This window comes from Myotis brandtii, unplaced genomic scaffold (assembly GCF_000412655.1).
Source record: "Myotis brandtii unplaced genomic scaffold, ASM41265v1 scaffold266, whole genome shotgun sequence".
Lineage (NCBI taxonomy): Eukaryota > Metazoa > Chordata > Mammalia > Chiroptera > Vespertilionidae > Myotis > Myotis brandtii.
This window is the reverse complement of record NW_005360124.1, coordinates 2,531,605-2,553,833: the sequence shown is the minus strand read 5'-3', so window position 1 is coordinate 2,553,833 and position 22,229 is coordinate 2,531,605. Positions and strand designations below refer to the sequence as shown.

Here is a 22,229-nt window from a genome sequence, read left to right as displayed (position 1 = left end):
AAATGACCCTTTCACAGGGGTCGCCTAAAACCATCGGAAAACACATATATAATTACATATTGTTTTTGTGATTAACCACTATGCTGTAATTATGTTCAATTTGTAACAATGAAAATACATCCTGCATATCAGATATTTACATGACGATTCATAACAGTAGCAAAATTACAGTTATGAAGTAGCAACGAAAATAATTTTATGGTTGGGGGTCACCACAACACGAGGAACTGTATTAAAGGGTCGCGGCATTAGGAAGGTTGAGAACCAGTGTGCTAGAGGAATGTCAAAAGCGGAAGGTGGAGTGTCCCAACCATGAAGTGAGCACATTACAGCAACTCCTGATGAATCTCCACGGCATGGCGAGGCCTGGAGACAGTTGCAGTGTGGACCGGCTGTGACCTTGAGCAGCAGCAGGAAGTCCAGTGCCTCATCCCTGGACAAGTCTGTGAATGTTCCAGGCCTGTCTGGTTCTCAAAGATTTGTGACTGTTTTCCAGAAACTCCAAAAGCCCCTAAATATTTGCCTGGTTCTGTGTCTGTCGCTTAAGAGTTGTTTCTCTTTCTAATTTAAAACTAATAAAGCAGTTTGTAATGGTCAAGACTGGAAATAACCTAGACATCTATCAACAACAGAAAAATTAACCAGATAATATCATATGCATTGAACTGACTCTCATACATCAGTGAGAATGAAAGAATTATTACCAGAAGCAGCAACAAGAATGAATCCCAGAAACATAACATTCAGCACCATGAGCCAGACGCAGGAAGACAACAGAGAGCACGCCGCACAATGCCTTTTAAGAAGAATTATACCAAGTTCAACAGCGGGCACAACTAACTTGTGCTGTTAGAAGCCAGGATGGTGGTCACCCTCCAGGAATAGTGCCCAACTTCTCAGGTGCCAGTCATGTTGTGCTTCTGGGTCTGTGTGCTGTCACCCAAAAGTGTTCACTTTATAGAAGTGTGCCATGCTGTGCGCTTATAATTTTGCATATTTTTCAGTATGCATATGATACTTCAATTGTTTCAAAAAAAGCAGTCCATTGATTATTTTTAATAGACATGCACTGAGTTTGCATTGGTCTACAAACCCCCACAGGACTGGCCCTACCGTCTTTCCCACCTCATCTCCCACCATTCTCCCGCTTGTTACTCAACTCTTACTGCTCTTCTCTCAACCCAGCCACAAGCCCACCCCAGGGCCCTTGCACTGGCTGTTACTTCTATGTGAAATGCTCTCCCCACATATATCCAGAGGGCCTGATTCCTCTCCTCCTTCACATTTTTATTCTAATCCAAAAAAATGGCAAACTGCAGCCTGTGGTTGAACCCAGTCTACTGCCTATTTCTGTAAAGTTTTATGGGACACAGCCACCCTCACTCCTTTATGTAATGGCTAGGGCTGCTTTTGCAGTAAAAAGATGTTGAGCAGTTGGCCAGCAAAGTCTAAAATATGTAACTATTAGGTCCTTTGCAAAAAAGGTTTGCCAACCCCTACTCTGCTGCTACTTTCCCAGGAAGGTCTTCCCTGGCCTCGCTTAAAACTGGAATCCAGTGGATGCGGAGAAAAGAGAACTCTCATGCACTGTTGGTAGGTTTGTAAACTGGCGCAGTGGAGAACAGTATAGGAGGGTCCTCAAAAAATTAAAAAGAGAACTAACATCTGATCTAGCAATTCCACCTCTATTTATCCAAGGGAAATTAAATCACTATCTTGAAGGGATCTATACACCCCCATGTTCACTGTGGCAATAGCCAAGACATGGAAACAACCTAAGTGTCCATCAACAGATGAATGGATGAAGACGATGTGGTTTATATATGCAATGGAATATTACTTGGCCATGAGAAAGAAAGAAATTCTGTCATTTGCAACAACATGGATGGACCTTGAGAGCATTATGCTAAGTGAAATAAGTCTGACAGAGAAAGACAAATATTGCATGATCTCACTTATACAAAGTGGGGCAAACGTAGGTTTACAATTGTGAGTACCTGAAACAGTTTATTCTTGTATTATTATTCATTAATTGTTGTACTATTTTCCATACAAATAACTGTAGGCCTACTTTTGCCCCATCCTGACTATGGAATCTAAAAGAAAAAAACTCACAGGTAGAACAGATCCAAAACAAGTGACGGGGGCCAGAAGGTACAAACTTCCAGTTATAAGGTAAATGAAGTCCTGGGATATCATGTGCAGCATTATATTAAAAGTTTTTTTAAAAAACTGTAATGCGTCCCCACTCCCTTCCCCTCCTCACTGTGCCCCCACCACACACACACACACACACACACACACTACATTTTATCCAAACCATTTACCAACAACTGACATACTCGTCTTACTTTTCTGGTTTTGTTACATTTTTTTGTTTGTTTCCCCTCAGGAGAATGTAAGCTCCATAAGGGCAGGACTCTCTGCATGTTTTGTTCTGTAATTACATCCCAGCACCTAACTCAGATCGAATTCTGTAAATATATGTGGAAGCCAGGAAAGCACCAAACTCAAGTGGTATGCCCGGGAAGACCTGACCAATTGTATCATCTTTAGCTCATTTGCATTCTTTGCCTAATTTAGAGGACATTTTTTCCCCAATGTGTGTAGGTCTAAGTTAAAATGAGATCTTCGGCAGGTTTAATTTCTTTAAAAATTTCAACGGAGCCCTGGCCAGTGTGGCTCAGTTGACTGGAGCATTGTCTTGTGCACCAAGAGGTGGTGGGTGCGATTCCAATCAGGGCATATACCCAAGTTGTGGGTTTGATCCCTGATCAGGGTGTTTTCAGGAGCCAACTGATCAATGTTTCTCTCTCTCTCTCTCTCTCTCTCTCTCCCTCCATCTCTGCAAAATCAATCAATAAATAAATAAAAGTTCAATGGATTAGGGATGGCAGTAGCCACCATGGCAGAAAATATTCAATATTAGTAACTGACCCTTAAGAACGAGGATAAGAAGGAAGAAAGGGATATTGGTATTAGGTTTGCCTACTTTAAGCCAAAATAAATCTCAAAGCTGAGGAGCTATTATCAATAACCAACCACTCCTTGGGAGCAGCTCGCTTGACGGTGGGTCACTGGTCCTCATCCTGCGAAAGCAGGGAGCTGACGGCAGCAGAAATCGTTTGAATTCTTGGCACACCGCCCAGAGTTATTTCCCAGGCCCTCGGTAAATCACTTTCTCCCACTGCTCACAAGTTCCAAGGATGGGATCTCCCCTCATTGCTGCTTAACCACTGCGTGTGAATCTACAAATACCTCAACATGAGAAATTCAATTAAAAAGGCATCTCCGAGGATTTGGCTCTGCTTATCTGTTCATTCTTAAGGACATAGGAAAGCTGAACAACACGAACATCCTCTGGGCTGAGGGCTTGACGTGCAGTGTCTCCATAAAACAGCTGTGACCTTAGAAACTCTCATCCCTTAGGTTGGAGATATGACAGGGCCACAGCTGTAACTGACCTTTAAAAGCAAACTGCTCTAAATCTTCACTTCTCTTGTGGATCACATAAGAATTAAGAATAACCGGTGAAGCAGAAGATCAGCTGTGAAGGTGGCCAACAGAGTGAGGGCCTGAGCCGTGGTTCGGTCATGGTCCCCCTGTCCCTCCCGAGCCCAGGTGGAAGAGGCTTAGGAGTGAGGGACACGCCCGGACATGGGCCACCTGAGGGGAGCTGGGCTCAGAAACAGCCATTCTCTCCTCGCCTGTTCAAATTTCAAATCCCAACAGAATACTCAACCGCCTAAGGAAAAAAATTGTTGTCAAGATGCAGGTTAAGCCCTGGCTGGGTGGCTCAGTTTGTTGGAGCATCAAAACATACGACAAAAGGTTGTGGGTTTGATTCCCAGTCAGGACACATATCTAGGTTGCAGATTTGATCCCCGATCAGGACAGGTCCAGGAGAAGCAACCAATTGATGTTTCTCCCTCACTCTCTCACCTCAATCTTTCTCTCTCTCTCTTCTCTCTCTAAAGTTAATTTTTAAAAAAACATCCTTGAGTGAGGATTAAAAACAAAAAGATGCAAGTTGAAGCCATCAGGGAAATGCAAATCCACAGTAAAAATGTCAGACAATAACAAGTGTTATTGGGGAGGACGTGGAGAAATCAGAACCCTCATACACTGCCCGCGGGAATGTAAAATAAAGCAGCTGCTGTGGAAAGCAGTCTGCTAGCTGCTCAAAATGCAAATGTAAAGTTACCACATGAACCAGCAATTCTGTCTACTCATAGGTGAATGTAAACATATGTCCACACAACAACTTGTGCACAAATGTTCATGGCAGCATTATTCATAATAACCAACAGTGGAAACAACCCAAATGTCCATCAACCAGTGTATGAATAAACAAACTGTGCCACATCCATACAGTGGAATATCATTTGATGATACAAAGAAGTGAAGTACAGATACACACTGCAGCATGAATGAACCTGAAAGTCATGATGATCATTGAAACACGGCAGTCACAAGACCACATATTGTATGATCCTATTTATATGAAATGTCCAGAATAGGCAAATGTAGAGAGACAGAAGGTGGATTAGTGGTTGCCTCGGGCTGGGAGATGTGCAGGGGTTGAGGGCATTGACAACTAAGGGGTCGTCGGGGGTTCCTTTGAGAGATGATGAAATGTTCTAAAATCAACTGGGATGGTGGCTGCACGATTCTGTGAACATACTAAAAAGCACTGAATTACACACTTTCAATGGCTAAATTGTATGACATGTGCATTGTATCTTAATAAAGCTGTTTAAAAAAAAACCACATGTCACAGACTGAGCAGCACTGACCCTCATTAAGAAGATGCATGTGGTTCCTCTTACAAGTTCTGCTCTCACTGGGTTAACTCGCTAGGATAAGCCTGGGTACTGCGCCTGGATTCCTCCAGGTTTTCCTCCTTCCCCGCTTAGTGACTGGCTTAAGGAAATGACCGATGAACTGAATATGAGGCATTTTACAAAATATATGTACTGCATAAATTCACAATAATAGGCTCAATTGATTCCCTAATAGCATAACAGCTGAGGGGATGGGAAAGCCGGGAGGCTCGGAGAGGCCCAGAGAAGGAGGGAGCTTGCCACTGACCAGGGTGCTCATTAAGCCCCGGGTCTCTCGCAGCTTCAGCTCCGCTGGTAGGAGAACTGACCACACTGAGCGCTCTCTGGGCACCCAGGATGGTGAAAACAGCCCCCTGTTATTTTGCAAAATATGACACAATAAAAATAAAAAGACTCGCAAGCACCGAGGGGCCACTTGGAGAGCCAGGAAAGAGTAACAAAAGGTGAACCCTCTGGCCAGTGGCTGAAGGGTTATTTCTCTCCCCCATTCATTAACACAAAATAGAAAGAAAGAACTGCTGGACCTCTTGGCTTTCATTTCATGCACAATTTTCAGTTAGGATTCAATGCCAGGAAGTGTTTCTGCCTCAGCACCTAAATAATTCACAGCTGCTCAAAATATCCACCAGGAACCCGCACCGGGGACAAGCCTGCTCTGCAGCGCGGGTTGACGGGGTGTGTGGGTGTCTCCAGCTCGATTCCTGAAGAGCAGGTGCTGATCTGCTACCGAGCCCGCCCAACACTCACGGGGAAGGTGCCAACCCGCTCCTTTGACTGGGGCCCTTTCTAAAGTTACTGCTCAGGGTTGACAACTCTAGGGATCACACCTTAGTCTCTTGAACTTTGAGATCTTGGACAGACCAGGGTTCAAATCTCAGCCCACCGCTTACTGGCTGTGTGACTTGGGACAGGATCCATCTCGGTGACCCATTTTCCTAACCTGGATAGTAGGGGTATTAATTCTCACTTCACGGGTTGCTTCTGAGGATTAAATGAGATGAAAGGCACTTAGGCCAGGGGCTGGTACCTAGTAAGTGCTCAACAAATAGTAGCAATCACTGTGGCTATTGTCATTGTTATTTGATAATGTGTATTCATTTCTGCATTCCTTCAGCTAACCAATATTTGTATTGAGCACTCACAGTGTCCTGGCACTGGGACACAGCAGCCTGCCCTCCTGGACCGGCCAGTCTAGTGGGGAAGACAGACAGCCAGTGGGCACCCAAAGGAATGAACCAGTTCATCCACAGCCTTAAGTGCTATGAAACAATAACAAGCAGTACTGTGATTGGAAGGGTCACTTTAGAGAGAAAGTCAGATAGTGGGTGTGATGAGGCATTAAAGGTTTGTTGATTTTGTCCTGGCTGGTGTTGCTCAGCGATTAGAGCATCAGCCTGTGCCCCTGTGGGTCCAGGATTCAATTCCCAGTCAAGGGCAAATACCTGGGTTGCAGGTTCTATCCAGGCTCTGGTCAGGGCTCATAGGGAGGCAACCAATTGATGCGTCTCTCTCACATCGATGTTTCTCTCTATCTCTTCCCCATCCCCCTTGCACACTCTCTCTAAAAAGCAATGGAAAAAATATCCTGGGATGAGGATTAATCAAAAAAAATTTTTTGTTGTTCATTTAGTAAATGTTTATTAGCTGACCAACTGATCGATTGGGAGACCCTTCTAAGCCCTCCTGCTAAAATGAGTAAAGTGACTACATGGACGTGTAGGCACCCAATACCCTTGTGCAAGGCACGCTCACACACACTAGCTGAGCACATCTCTGAGCCTTCCCTTTCTGCTTTCCTCCTCCTGGAGGCCAGGCCCCCTTCCCCCTTGCCCCTCGCTATCTGGGGTTCCCTGGGATCTAAGTAAGTCACAATTCCCTGGAAGGAATCTCACATGTCAGATGTCTTTCAGCATCTCTGACTGTTCTTCACACATCACTGAGAGAGTGGAATTTTCAACAGAGCCCTTGAGAGGAAAGGTCCTCTGAAGACATTCTAAGTCTGCAAGACATGAAGGTGAGCAGAGAAGGGGAAGAGCGTGACAGGGTTCTTCATTTATTCCACTCACACTGCAAAGGGGAAGAGTAAAATGAGGTGATGGAAGAAGAAGTGAGGACATGCCCCCAAAACTGAGATGTGACTATCAATCACCCAGCAAAAAGCCCACCAAGAGAATAAAGGCGCTTAGAACAACATGAAGCAGGCTGCAACATTTCTGGAGGCATTCAGAGCTCAAGACACACACACACGCACACACAACTGTGGTGTCTTCCCCTAGTTCTAGAAGTGTTAGCTAAACTAGCCCTGTAAAACAATTCTCCAGGTCATTTGGCCTATACAAACTATACCCCAATGGGGTTGTTATTTCCCCCTGATAAAAGGTGGTCAATATTGTTTCCTAAAAAGAAACAGAAAATTCTGGAAGGATGCACCTAAAAGGTCTGTGGCGAGTAGTGGCCTCTGAGAAGTATATCAGGTGTACAGAATTTATTTATTTTTCATTGAATAATCTTTTGTATTATTTGAACTTTTACTATGTGCTGTATAATAATTATTAAAGAGAAAAGATAGTATCTCCAAAATAAATATTGGGGGAAAGTATTGATATTCTGTTTATTTATCAATAATTAGAAGTTTTTTGCTGTGATCTATTGAAAGTCAGCCCTCAACACAAGGGTTTGTTTAAAATAATAATAATAAAATAATAATAGTAATAAATACAAGTTTTAGAAATGAATTTCCTTTGTCTAAATCATTAGATTATAAGGGTTGGGTGGGGGGAAAAGAAAAACTAAATAAATCATTAGATGATCTAAAATGTATAAAAATAATTATACACCACAACCAAGTGGGATTCATCCAGTATGCAAGACAGGTTCAACATTCAAAGTCAATTAATGTCATCCATCACAACAGCAAACTAAAAAAGAAAATCATATGATTATATCAATAAATACAAAAAACATATTTGACAAAATCCCAAACCCATTCATGATTTAAAAAAAAAAAAAAACTCTGAATAAACTAGAAATGGAAGGAAACTTTCTCAACTTGACAAAAAAAATCTATGAAATACCTACAGCTCATATCATACTCAATGGTGAGAAACTGTAAGCTTCCCCACTAAGATCAGGTACAAGGCAAGGATATCCCCTCTCCCCACTCTTTTCAACATGGGAGGCCTTGCTCACGCAAAAAGGCAACACCTGGAAATAAAAGGTGTACAGATTGGGAAGGAAGCAATAAAACCGTCTTAATTTACAGATGACATGATCATCTATGTAGAAAATCAGAAAGAATTGACAAAAAAACTCCTGAAACTAATAAGTGATTAATAAACAAAAGTCAATCTCTTTGCTATATAGCAGATGGAGAGTGAAATTTGAACTTAAATGATTATATGCCACTTATTTCTATGTACAAAAAAGAAACATAGCAATGTTAACCAAGCTCACATAAATGATGTCTTATCATGAAGTCAAAAGAACTATGAGAGTGGAATTCTGAACACCAGGTCCCCATCTTCTCTGTCACTCACCAGGTTAAGTGAGACCCTTCTCTTCTTTGGACTTCAGGTACTCCCTGAGACAGACACAGGCATCCCTCCTCAACACACACACACACACACACACACACACACACACGCACGCACACGCGCGCACACACACACGTGCGCAATTTAGTGGCCAGTCAATGCCTATTTTCCTTTAAAACTCATCTGAGACATCATCTCCTCCAGAAAACCTTTCCTGTCCTTCCCAGGCTGGACTAGGTGCCCCAGTGGCTGCTCAGAATTTCCATATGGAGACACTTTGAGGATGAAAATCTGGTAGGAAGCAGGGAAAGGGGGGTGTGACTTTTCTTGAAGTCACATTTTACAGCAAGGTACAAATTTTGCTGAGATATTTGCAAGAAGAAAAGCAAAGGTCTTAGAGATGCTCTTATTCACATTTAAATGTGAGTTAGAAAATATCAGTGATCCATTTCAAAGATTATCCTCTTGAGTAGTAGTGACTTTGGAAGAGAATGACTAGAGAATAAAGGAGGGGTACATCTTCCCCCAAGCCATACCTTGCCTCTACTGTTGGCTTCTCTATGTGCTCCAATAATGTCCTGGTGAGTTATTCTACCATAATAGCACCACCCTGGAGCTATTTAGGTGTCTGTCTTTTCTACTGGGAAGGACCATACTCTTATTTATCTTTGTATATATCTCCGGTACCCAGACCAGTCCTTAACTGGTCCTTAACATAGGTCCTCAGTAAATGTTTGTGTGATGAATGGATGAATGATGGGTACACGGATGAGTGGAGGAGAGGGTGGGTGGATAGATGGATGAAATGATGGGAGGGGATACTTTTTTAATCTTCAGTTTTACCTTCAGACTAAAATCTCCTAAAGGGTGAAGATACGGAATCTCAAAATCATTTCCAGTAACATCAAGAAAATGTTTCATATTTAATAACTGCTCAATACATTCAGAGAGAAAAAACTGGCATTTCCCCTTAATGGGTGCACTAAAGAAAGACTGGGAGGAAGGCAGGAAGAAATTTTTAACAATAAATATTGGATAATAGCACTAAAAGCCTCCCTTCCTCTAATGGAGGTACAATTTGGAGATAAACCTAAACCACCTTCCTCTCTGTGGCATATGATTAAAATCTGCTTTGTTCTTCTAATTTGCTATTCTCAGATTCCACACTGCTGCTGGCACTGCAAACTCAGGCTTCACGGCTGCCCTTGAATTACTGTACAACTTTTCCTCCTCTTTTTTCTCTTAATCAGCACTGAACCAAGAAAGTGCCATCTACACCTGGTGGAGAAATTACATCTCCAAACCCTAGAGACAAAGTGTGTTATTCAAGGTCCCCCACCCACAACCACCCCACCCCCGTGCCAGGATGCTCCTCAGCAGAAATGCATCCCCCTGGAGGTTTGGGAACACAGGAGGTGAAGTTTTCCCTGACAAGGCTCCAGTGGGGGATGAAGTGTTTTTTCTACTCCTGACTCCAGAGATTTCATTACTCTTCTGCCTAAGCCTTCAAAACAAAGAGAGTCTAACAAGGCTGTAGCTAGTGCCTAACAAAACCAAACAAAAACAAACAAACACACTTTGTTTTTGTATTTTTCTAGAAATCCTCTAAACACCATGGTCTGGAATTGCTAAAATTTCAATTTTCAGAGTCAATCTCAAAACTGAGAGGTAAATTACCTTAGAGAATAGGTAAAAAAAATTATACTGACAGTAGCTTTTTTTTTGGACAATTTCTTGGGAGTTAATTTGAAATTTCAAACTACAAGCAATGTCTATACTTTGCCAAATTATCTAGATATCAATTATCTAGATATGTTAAATGGCAAACTATCCCTAAATACATGATAAGTTGATTGCAATTTTCATTCGGATATACACTGAACCTTTGCCAAATTATCTAGATATCAATTATCTAGATATCAATTATCTAGACATGTTAAATGGCAAACTATCCCTTAATACATGATAAGTTGATTGCAATTTTCATTCAGATATACACTGAGCCACATGTTGACAAAAAGAAAGTAGAAAAGAACTAGAACTGTCCTTAGATGACAGCTGTGAGATACCAATAGGCTTGCTTTACCCAGATATGTAATCAGTATATGGTTTTTCCTTTGTGTTATTTAGAAAGTTGTCAGTGGAAAGAATTACATCATTTAGACTACAAGGAAGTTTCAAAACCAAAATAATGGTAGTATTTAGTATAGTAGGAGCAAACCTAAAACCCAAGACACCATATCCCATCCTAATTTCGCTAAAAATGCAATCTTAGGCAAATCACATAACATCTCTAGGTCTCAACTTAATCAACTAGTTAATACACACTATTATCATACTAACCAAGGATATAAAGAGGCTCATGAGTGGAAAGGGTGCCTTAAACAAAGAATCTCTAAATATCTCACACACCATACACTGTAGATGATACCTACACACACATACAGATCAGAAGGACTAGCATTATTCTCAGAACAATGGACAATAATATGTGTAGACCAGCCCAAAAAATAACATCAACTAGGAACGTCAAGAAAGGATTATTAGCCAATTTATTAATTAGGTTTTATCCTGTCTTCTATTAATAAGACCAACTAGTTATTGATTTTAAGACTGTTTAATTTTATTATCAATCCATTAGTAAATGATATTGTATTTGAATTTTCACAGTTTGTGTGTAAAGACCCTGGTTCAGTCAATCCTTTCAAGACCAACATTAAGCCCAGTGCCTTAAAGAACAAATTATGCTTCTGAGGGGAGAGATAATAAACCAAACCCTGATCTGTTAACATACTAACTCCTTTCCCCTGCTACAGAATAATCCCATTTCAAACCTTAGCATAATACATAGATATATTTAGACAAAACTCTATTGTACATCTAAGATCCAGATTATTATGTTACTAATATTAGATTATTCCTTTTAACAGTTTTAAAGAACTTGAATTTATTTTAGTTAATATTCACAATAACCCTTGGAAATTAAGTAAAAAACAAAATTTTCCAGAGAAGATATCTGAGATACAAAAAAATATCAAATAAAAGATAAACCATTGCAACATGACTCACAAAGCTGTTCCTCACATACCATGTTTACTTCAATGTTGTACCATGTTGGTAGAAATTTTAAATGTAATCTCTATTTAATATTCATGACACTGTCTCAAAGGGTAACTTCCCTTGAGTGAAAATCCTATGCTTTGTATCAGAAAGTTAAAGCTGAGAAAGGACTTTTTTTCATTTGCTAGTCCAAGCTAGAAAACGAGGATTAAGAGCAGAAAACTGCACTGATAACTTGGATTTGGCTGCCCTAGTTGCAGAAGAAAGTGGGGAAGCTCTTGCTCATAAAAAATAATCAAATACCCTTGGAAAGAATTCCAACGCTCATAGTCCATTGGTTTGATTTACAAGGATGACCCAAGCAGAAACATGGACAAAAAAGGGAGACCCATCATGGTAGTTTCATTCATACCTCATGGTCTCTACCACCACTTGCAGGAACACTAAAGACTCTCTTATCTATGTCTCTGTGACAGACCGCTCTGCTGTCTTTCATTCCTTATATCCAACTGCCTACTAGAAATCCTCCACTCGGATACCCTACAGGCACCTCAAAGTCAACATGCCCAAAGTGAAACACATCACCTCCTCCCTCCAAACTGCATCTCCTTTGTTCCACCTTCTCAGGGCCAGCTTCATGGTGTATGACACATACTGAGAAGGGCCCCATACTTGGCGTAATGGTCTGCTGTCACCATCCTGAAACTCTTAATAATGTTGAACAAGAGGTCACACATGTTCATTTTGCACCAGGCCCCCAAAATTATGTTGCCGGTCCTGTCTCTCCTGGAGCGGCATCACCATTACTCCTGTCACTGGACCCAACCACCTGGAACTCCCCTGGATTCTTCCTTGCTTCACTTCCACCTGCAATCATGCTGCTTCCTGCCAAGGGGATCACCTTGTCTGCAATGCCTTTTCCTTCACTTCCACCTGCAATCATGCTGCTTCCTGCCAAGCAAGGGGATCACCTTGTCTGCAATGCCTTTTCCCTTCTTCAAAGAGTTGACTTCCACTTTTCCATTAATTATTAAGCAAGATTGATCTATAGCAGAGATACTTATTGCTGCCCCAGTATAATATGGATGCCTCCTCTTGGTCCTCCACCTGCATATACCTGTCCCTGCCTCTGACATTTTGTCCTTGCATCACTACTTTGTCTCTCTCGCCACAAATGACTGTGCGCCTCTTGACAGCTGATTTTATTTACTTTTTATTTCCCATCCCCCACTCTGTGCTTGGCATACAGAAGATGTGTTTTACATGTTTATCAAATAATATTAATGTCATTTCAAAACTTTACTAATTTACTTATGAGAAAGCATAATTTCTTGATCTATACAAATGTTCTTCTCTGTTAGAATGAGCTTTACTTTTTGCTAAAGTGATCCTCTCATTTGCCTCCTGCACCTTCAGGGAAAATCACCAAAACAAACAGCTCCAGAGCTTATGTTACACCTCACATGCACTTTTCACTGTCCTCCAGGGTCACTGTCCCTCAGGGTCACTTCTGCTACTGAGAATAGCTGGGTCCCCCTATGCCTCTAGGAGCTTCCAGGCACTGCTAGTCATTATACACAATGATTTTTTAAAAAATATTTTTTATTGATTTTTAGAGAGAGGTGAAGGGAGAGGAAGAGAGAGAGAAATATCGATGTGAGAGCAAAACATCAATCGGCCCCCTACTGGGGATCGAGCCTGCAAACCTGGCATGTGCCCTGACCGGGAATTGAAACAACCACCTTTTCAGTGTACCAGGCAACACTCAACTAACTGAGCCACACTGGCCAGGGCATAGTGATTTGTTTGTGATGAGAAGTTGCCAGAATTCCTCTACAATGCCATCAAGAGTCCAGGATACGGGAAAGCACAAGTGGGAAGTATGGCCCAGAGGGACAAGAAGGCCCTCACTAACCCCAGTCCCCCCTGTGCTTTCACAGACATTCAACACTTTATCAGGTTGGTCATCACAGGAAGTCCTGTTTGAAAAGCAATCTCTTGATTTGGCTGGGGTGGGAGTCAGAAGGAATCATTCCATCCCCAGCATCAGTGTCTAATCAGCACTTTGGTCTATTGTGATAGACACACCTCAACAGATCTTTTTAATTCACTCACCCAGACGCTCAAACAAATGATGAGAGAGAACCATTGATTGGCTGGCTCCTGCACACCATTGTACATATGGGCGAAGCCTGCAACCTGGGCATGTGCCCTTGACTGAAATCAAACCCGGGACCGTTTAGTCTGCAGGCCGATGCTCTTTCCACTCAGCCAAACCAGCTAGGGCTCAACAAATTTTTTAATTCACTCACCCAGTAGCTCAAACATTCACTGAACATCTACTAAAAGAAATGTGCAGGTGAGGCACTATCAAAGGAGGTAACAGACAAAATGTCCCACACTCAAGGAAATTAAGAAAAGGATTATGAAAAAGATAAGTTCCATGAACACTTGACTCTTCCAAGTATGGTTCACAGACCACCAGCAGCAGCACCTGGAAGCTTGTTGGAAATGCCAAATTACAGGGTCCTCCTCAAGACCTCCTGAATCAGAATCTGCATTTTAACAAGAATACAGGAGCTCCATTGCAATATCAGAGACTGAGAAACATTTACCCATTCCACCCAGAACTGAACACTGGCACTTTATAGCCTGAATCAAGTTCACATCTCAGTTGTAAAACCTTCCCTGATAGCTCCTGACCATCATCCCATTGTTTCCCATCTCTGGACTCCACATCTGGCTCTCTGCTACTTCATAGGAGGAGCAACTTGAATCCTTCATCACACAAAATTGGAACTAAGAGAGGACCATGCTAGCCACCCAACACCTGTCACTTATGCATGTGAATCTCAGATTCTTCATGGGGCACGTTCTGACATTTCCATTCCTGCAATGTTTTTAAGTTTTCCCAAAATGCCTACTTAGAAAAAGAAGTAACAACTTAAGAGTTCAAATGACTCACAGACCTGATTCAAGTGGCTTACATTTCAAAAACTTAATGCATCATGGTACATAACCAAAGAAGGGTCTCAAAGTAAGACACGGCTTTATCTAATTATTAAAGTTGAAAAATCACAATTCAGTTAGAAAGCAGGTGCAATTGGGAATGCTTACTACAGCAGAACCTGGCCTTGTGTAACCTCTACGTTTAACATTGCAATACACACTCACAAACACACAGGTATATGCTTACTACTAAGAATTTTAAATATACACATTTTCCATGTACACAATGGGTGTTTGTTTGTTTGTTTTAATCTTTTTTGTTGTTGTTACTCACCTCCTGAGGATATTTTTCCATTGGTTTTTAAGGAGAGTGGAAGAGAGAGGAAAAGACAGACAGAAATATCAATGTGAGAGAAATACATTGATTGGTTGCCTCCTGCACGAGCCCTGACCAGGGTCTGGGCCATGCGGGAGCCTGCAACCAAGGTACATGCCCTTGACCACAATGGAACCTGGGACCCTTTGGTCCGTAGGCCGATGCTCTATCCACTGGGAAAAACTGACTAAGGCCACATTGGGTGTTTCTTATTTCATTAATAGCATTTCAAATACTTGTAATCCTGGAGGCCCAAGATGCATGGAAGTTCTATTTTGTTTTATTTGTTTTTCTTTTTAATTTTTCAGGAATTAATAGTCACCAAAACCAGTAATTCTTAAGCTTGTTTGGCCTCAAATCTCCATTACACTATTGAGGATCTATAGGATTTTTATTTGGGTTGTATATATCAATATTTGCTGAGAATGTTTTCAGTCAATTTTTGATTCATTTAAAAATAATAAGCCCACTGCACATTAACATAAGTTACATACTTTTATAAAAATAACTTATTCACAAAATAATAATTAACTTAGTAAGAAGGGGAGCATTGTTTTACAATTTTGCAAATATCTTTAATGTCTGGCTCACTAGAAAACATCTGGATTCTCATATCTGCTTCTGCATTCAATGCAGCCTCTGGAAATATCCACTGTATATTTGTGAGAGAATGAGAGTGGAAAAGCAAACAACAGCTCAACAAAGGTAACAAGACAGTTTGATGAGGGAAAATTGTTTTTCAACAAATGGTGCTGGGACAACTGGATAAAAAGCAAAAGAATGAAGTTGAACCCCTATCTCACACCATACACAAAAATGAACACAAAATGGATCAGAGATGGGGAATTTTTTTAAAATATATATTTTATTGATTTTTTTACAGAGAGGAAGGGAGAGGGATAGAAAGTTGGAAACATCGATGAGAGAGAAACAATGTGCCCACAACCAAGGTACATGCCCTTGACCAGAATCGAACCTGGGACCCCTGAGTCCACAGGCCGACGCTCTATCCACTGAGCCAAACCGGCTAGGGCAGGAGTTTTTTTTAATAGTTTGAACCTCATAGACCTCCTGAAATATCTCAGGGACTTCCAGGGGTCCCCAGACCATACTTTGAGGACCACTCACCCAGACAAAGCATGTAGAGTAGATATGGTGAGTTATCTTCCTTGGAGCCAGTTCCACCTTCCCCCTTCCTCCTTCTGAAGAAAGCCCTGATTTTTAGATATTGACCGGTCCATGCAGACCACTACCAGGAAGAAAGTTGGTTCCACACTGAGTCCCAGGGTCAAGTTCTAGTCACCTTAAGCTAATTAGAAGATTCCCTTCCACTGACTGTAGTCACTGGTTCAGGGGAGGACATGTGACCTAGGAGGACTTTTGCTTGGGATACTGAGTTGGAAATGGTTTCTCTCTTCCTCTGGAGGGTGTCCTATAAAAACGTGAGAACTGGAACTACTATAACCTTTTCACTACCAGTCCAAGGATAAAGCCATCACAATAGGCAGGACAGTACTTGAATTCAGTCCTTAAATCAGGACTCTGGATAAATGAGCCAGTAAATGTGCTTAATGTTAATGTCAGCTTGAATTAGAATTTCCTAGATGAAGTTAAAAGCATCCAGCAGCTATAGTGTCCAAATGATGTGAAGCCAACAGCATTTCATTCTCCCCACAGGCAATACACTTTGCATTTGCTCTGAGACATCAAGAGATAAGATCTTCGCAGACCATTGAAATAAGATTACTTTATTTTTTCATAATATACTTAATACAAAGAGCTGGCCCAAGTATTCTGGCCTAAACACATCAGCACTGGGCCATATCCTATTATATCTAAGGTCACTTACATATAATAGAACAGTAAGAAGGGAGCATTGTTTTACAACAGTTAAGTGTCCTTGTAAAACATCCCTTCTATTCCTTTTGTGTCTGATTTTCAGTGAACTCTAAATGGCATTCTAGATGAGTTTGACAGAGGAAGTGTTGGGCTGTCATTACTAACAGAAAAGGTGTGTCTGTCACCTAAATCTAGCTTGGATTTCACCAGCAGGATTTTCATGGGGCCTGATATTTAGTACATATGTATGTTTTGATGTGACTTATCCAATTCCTGTTCCAACAGTTAAGAAATTCAGGGAGCAGACACTATACACTACTCCCTTTAGAAAAAAAAAACTAAGTTGATTAAAACATGGGTGATGTTTTAACAGTTACACCATGCTTTATCTCAACAACCCAGGGAAAGATGACAATTGAGGAATTATTATGCCCATTTCCCAGATGAAAAACAGGAGACCCAGTGACTTGTTTAAGGTCTTGAACAATCAGAAAGTGATAGAGTTTGGGCTTAGAGACATTAGATTCTAAATCAAAGCCTTCCCAATACTTAGGATTACCTCTAACATATCTTCACATAAGATTAAGATAACTGTCAATTTTTTTTCAGCTCTTACAATGGGCCAGGTACTAAAGCCCATGAGGCCTGTGCCATTATTATCCCCACTTTACAGATGAGGAAACTAAGGCCCAAAGAGGCAAAGTGACTTACCCAAAGCCACCTGACTAGCCCGGGTTCCAACCCAAGCAAGTAGCACTTCAGAACATAAGCTCTCAACCACTTTGCCTAATGCCACTTCAGCAAGAGTGGAGTCGCCTGCTTTACACAAGATGGCTTATAGCTGCCCAGACCCACCAGTTCAATAAGGACAGAACTCATATTTAACAACACAAAGTACAAAGGATTATCCAATAATTTTTCATGTTCTGAAATTTGATCATACAAAGATCAACTGCCAGGGCTTAGATAACATCTTATTAAACTCTCCTGAAATTTTTATTGTAACAATAATTGTAACTCAATTTGACCTGTTCTGAAAGACATTCTTGCTTGCTTAGCCAACAGTCATTCCCTGTCCCCCACCACACACACATACACATACACACACACACACACACACACACACACACACACCTCCATTCTTCCCATAATGGCAAAGCCCACATCTCATAATAGAGAGTGAGAAGTGAAGACACCAGCTGCCTGCATTCCTTGACTTTTTGCAGCTAGGGAGGGCATGGGTATATGTCGGCATCCTGGCCAATGGGATCTGATGAGAAGACATATGGCGCCTCTAGAAAAGGTGTTTTTCCATGATAAAAAAAATGCATGAGGAAATACCACCTTTTATATGGTGGGTTGGCAGTGCCTGACTGACATCCAGAATTAGCACAGCCATCTCATCATCATGATGACTATAGTGATGTAGCTGGCATGGAGGATGGCAGAATGGAAAGACAGAAAGCGCCTGGATCCACGCAGAGCTGCTGAACAATCCTGAGGCTGCCCTACCTGTGGACTTCCCCTTAGGTAAGATAAATGTCCTTGTAATTTAAGCCACTTCAGCCTGGCCACTGTCTTACTTGCAGCCAGAAGTATCCTAACTCTCAGGTTTCAAGAGGCAGTGCTATAGAGAAAGAGCTCTGGATTTTTGAGTCAAATGACCTGGGTTCCTTCCAATCCACTTACTTGCCATGTGACCCAAATTGCTTACTCTCTCTGAATCTCATTTTCTGTAAGTTTGAGACAACACTCAAAGATACAACATTAATAAAATGGACATGAAGCAGGATAGTTATGAAAACCACATGAGATAATGTGTATACATCCACTCTGTCAACAGCAGTGTTTTACCCTACGTAATTGGTTTCAGGTAATAATTAAACTATAGACTTTTTTTTCCTTTTTTTACAACATTTCTTTTTTTTTGAATTTTATTATTTTTTTAATTTTGTTTTATTGGTTAAAGTATTACAAAGAGTTAAACTATAGACTTTTAAACTGAAGCCACCCATCTAACCCAGCTCCCTTATTTTACAAAAAGAAACATTGACTCCATATATCAAATGACTCACTCAATGACACAAAACTGGTTGGTAACATAACTATACCACACAGCTCCTGATTCCAAACCCAGTGTTGTCATGCTAGCCTCATGCTGATAGGTAATGAGCTAGATTAAGTATTGGGCACTCATTTATTCAGCAAGTGTTTAGTGAACACATACTATATGTCAAGTACAATCTATGTATTGGGGACTCCTTAATGAACAACCACAAAATGTTCTTATTCTCATGGATTTAATAGTCTAGAAAGGAAAGGATCAAATCTGCATCTAAAAATATTTACTGAAGGACTACTATGTGCTACAAATTATGCTAAGATTTTTATTCAAATACAAATACAAAGTCCCAATAATATCTACTGTGCTTACCAGGCTTTGCTAAAGAACAAATAATGTTAAAAGCCTGCTACATTTTACTCAATAAAAATCAGTATTAAATATAAGTTTATTAGAAGAACTTGTAAATAACCATGCTGGCATCTGAAAACGTGGGTAGGATGGGGAAGATGGCTAGACCGCCCCTCTACTTGAAGCAGCAAGGCTGAGTAGAGGTTAAAACTAAGTCATGTCCTGCTTCAGTCTCCAGACTTCCAGGGTTGGCTCAGTTGGAAAAACCCAGGAGGGAGCACTCAGTGACTCCTCCCCTTCTCCAGGCCTGTCTGGTGCCCTAGACTCCCCTTTGACTCGCTGTCCATTCGGAATTCCTCTTCCACATTACCGAGAAGAAACAGTCACACACAAGTGACACATAGGACAGCATCCCAGGCCCTGTAAAAAGAGACTGAGCAAGTGGCTTTCAGCACCTCCTACTGGAACTGGCTATCAGACTACTGAGACTGATAAGTTATTTGTTTGAAAGTTTTCCTTGTCAAAATATCATGAAAATTACATAATTTGGAAAACAAATATGTAAATGCTGTTGTTTTCCAAAAAAACCCATAACCCACATTTCGCGTAGTTATGAAAGGAGAATGTATGACACTGTTCAGGAGTCCATATACTCTGTTAACTTGGTGATCCCTTGGAACAGAGGGAAAAGGAGGAGGACTAGAGGAAGGAAGGAGGAAGGAAAGACAGATGGCTTCCCCAGGGCATGTACTGGTGACTCCAAAAGATTTTTTTTAAAGCATTTTGTTCTCACTCTAAACAAATGGCAAGTTTTTGTGTGAACTTCTACCCAGAAGTACAATTATAATTCCTGGGGTTGGAATGCTCTAGGAAAATATAAGTTCTAAGATATCAAAATAAAATTTTTAATTCATTTTAACTGATTAAATGATAATCACCATTTGGGGCAGAGGGGGAAGAATAAGATGTGCCACCAAATGAAACATTTGATTTTTTTATTTTAAGCAATGCCGAAATCAACATTTTAGAGCATAGCATTTCAACCACTTTGGCATCAGTTGGCCCATACAAAGTCTAACTTTCCAAACTGCTATTAGACTGGCTACAATTTTGTTTCCCAAAACACCAGACAATAAATACATGTCCTTTGAGGACTACCTATCTATCCTAAGAAAGACCTAGTCCAGAACCAGAAAAGAGAAAAAACAGTGGCATCAACTCCAAGTGGAACAGAACAGGGCAGACAGAGGGCTGACAGAGCAAAGGAGAACTCAACAGCCCCACTCCCTGCTGCTGGCCCCTGTTAGCTACATGTTCCGTGTGGGTTAAAAGACTTGTACATCCACTTTGGACTTAAAGTGCACAAACTACTGTCTCTGGATCACAAGACAGTACATGCCAAGTGGTTCTGTGCAGCCCTGTGGCAGCAGAAAGACTGCCTATCCTGCTAATCTTTTTATTAGTAACTTTAGCTCAGAATGAAATTCAAGATCCTCCAAACAAAATTCAGGGGGAGCCTACGCTCCCGGGAGATCACCACATTCCTGCCTTGAAATTGTCCAGCTGTTAGCTTACAAATTAGTTGCTGGCTGCCTGTCACCAGCTCCCACTAGGAACAAAAAAAGGGGGAAGACCTTTCATTCATTCATTTATTCATTCTTGGTTAACACAGCCCTGGAAGGGATTCCTACGCTGGGAGATACTGCCCCCATTCACCTTTCACCAGAACTGCAGAGGGTGCCCAGTACCTGAAGTTCAGTCCTGAGCTTCACTGAAGACCCAGTCGGTGAGAAAAGGAAATCCCGGGGTAAATAGATTTTAAAGTCAGAAGCAAATAGTGCTGAGCCCTAACACGACCTTTCCAAATTGTACACTCTGACTGGGTCGTGGGAGAGGGCACACACCTGCCTATATATACACCCATTAACAGTACACACACACACACACACACACACACACACACACACCCTTGCAGCTCACAACAGCTCTCCTGCAAACCCAAAGGCACTTATTATGGGAGGATGGAGCTGCCAGCAAAGCTGCCTCCCCCCCCAAACAACTCACTCTCTCCAACTTGGGCAAGAGCGAATGTCCACCGATAATACTTCAAGGGGTGCTTTTTCCCTGGGTCCGGGTCCTGCTGAAATCCCTGAGCCCTGAGCTCAGCTCAGTTCAACTCTACTGGCCTCACAGCCCTCTTCCTTTCTCTGAAACACTCAGATTTCACACGATTCCTTTCGAGGTAGCTCCAGTTCCACGCAGGGCGCGCCCCATCCCTCAAGGCTGGAGCCCGGGGTTGCCCAGCCTCGCTCCCTCCCGGGAAACTTCGCAGTCTAACACACACACACACACACATACACACACACACACACACACACACACACACACACACACACACGCTGTAGAGAAGTAAAGGTGATGGGCGGGTGGTTGGGTCTGATGGAATCTTTGGAGCCGGTGCCGTAAAGAAAAATGAGTGGACCCAGGCTGGTGCATGCCTTCTCCACGTGGAGGGAAGGAGGAAGGAAGAGTGGGCGACCTAAAGGTGCCCCCCTCGGTCTCAGAACTCCAATTTCCTGGTGGGATAGGCGACAGAGGGGCTACAGTCCTCCAGGAGGCAGCTGTTCGGTGTCTCCAGCCTGGGCGCAGCCAGACGCGAGCGAAGCCTGCATGCCAGGAGGGGCTTGGGCGCAGATAACGTTCCGCCTGGCGCCTGCCAGGGACAGTGCCCCCATCTCTGGGTAGGGCTGCCAGCCTCAGAAGACAGGAAAGGAAATCTGGCTTTCTAGCAAGGCCCTGGGGTGGGTTCCTCAGCCCTGACGGCGCACGCCCACCCGCAGAGCCCCCCCTCCCTCCCCTGCCCAGGCGCGCCCGCTTCCCTCGCCCAGCGCCTCCCGCACCTGGATGTGGCAGGAGATCTCCGAGTCGTCCAGCAGCCGGATGGTGCATTTCATCTCCTGGCTGAGTGATTTGGTGCTGGAGCTCCGAAAGTGGATCATTTTCATGGTCCTCCTGCCTCTCGGCACACAGTGGCAGGAGGCGAACATGCACCGCGGCCCGGGGGAGCGAGCTGGAGGCTGGGGCCGGCTCGGCGCTCACCCTCGGTAACGCACACGCTGGAGCAGGCACAGTCCTGGGCACCTGGATGCCACTCAGCCCCGGGACAGCAGTGGCGACAGGCGCCTGCAGCCACACTTGCCGGGCTCGAGCGCAGC

General features: G+C 42.4%; 1 protein-coding gene and 1 pseudogene across 1 annotated transcript in view; both read right to left on the bottom strand.

Moving 5' to 3' along the window:
- LOC102257203 overlaps positions 1-12,380 on the bottom strand; it is a 65,532-nt pseudogene extending 53,152 nt beyond the window's left edge.
- Positions 1-22,223, bottom strand: part of FRMD3 (FERM domain containing 3) — a 273,161-nt gene extending 250,938 nt beyond the window's left edge. The window contains 1 exon segment of the mRNA XM_005868284.2: positions 21,915-22,223. Coding sequence (XP_005868346.2) covers positions 21,915-22,061 — 147 coding nt within the window. The 5' untranslated portion in view covers positions 22,062-22,223.
- Between the last annotated feature and the right edge of the window lie 6 nt (positions 22,224-22,229).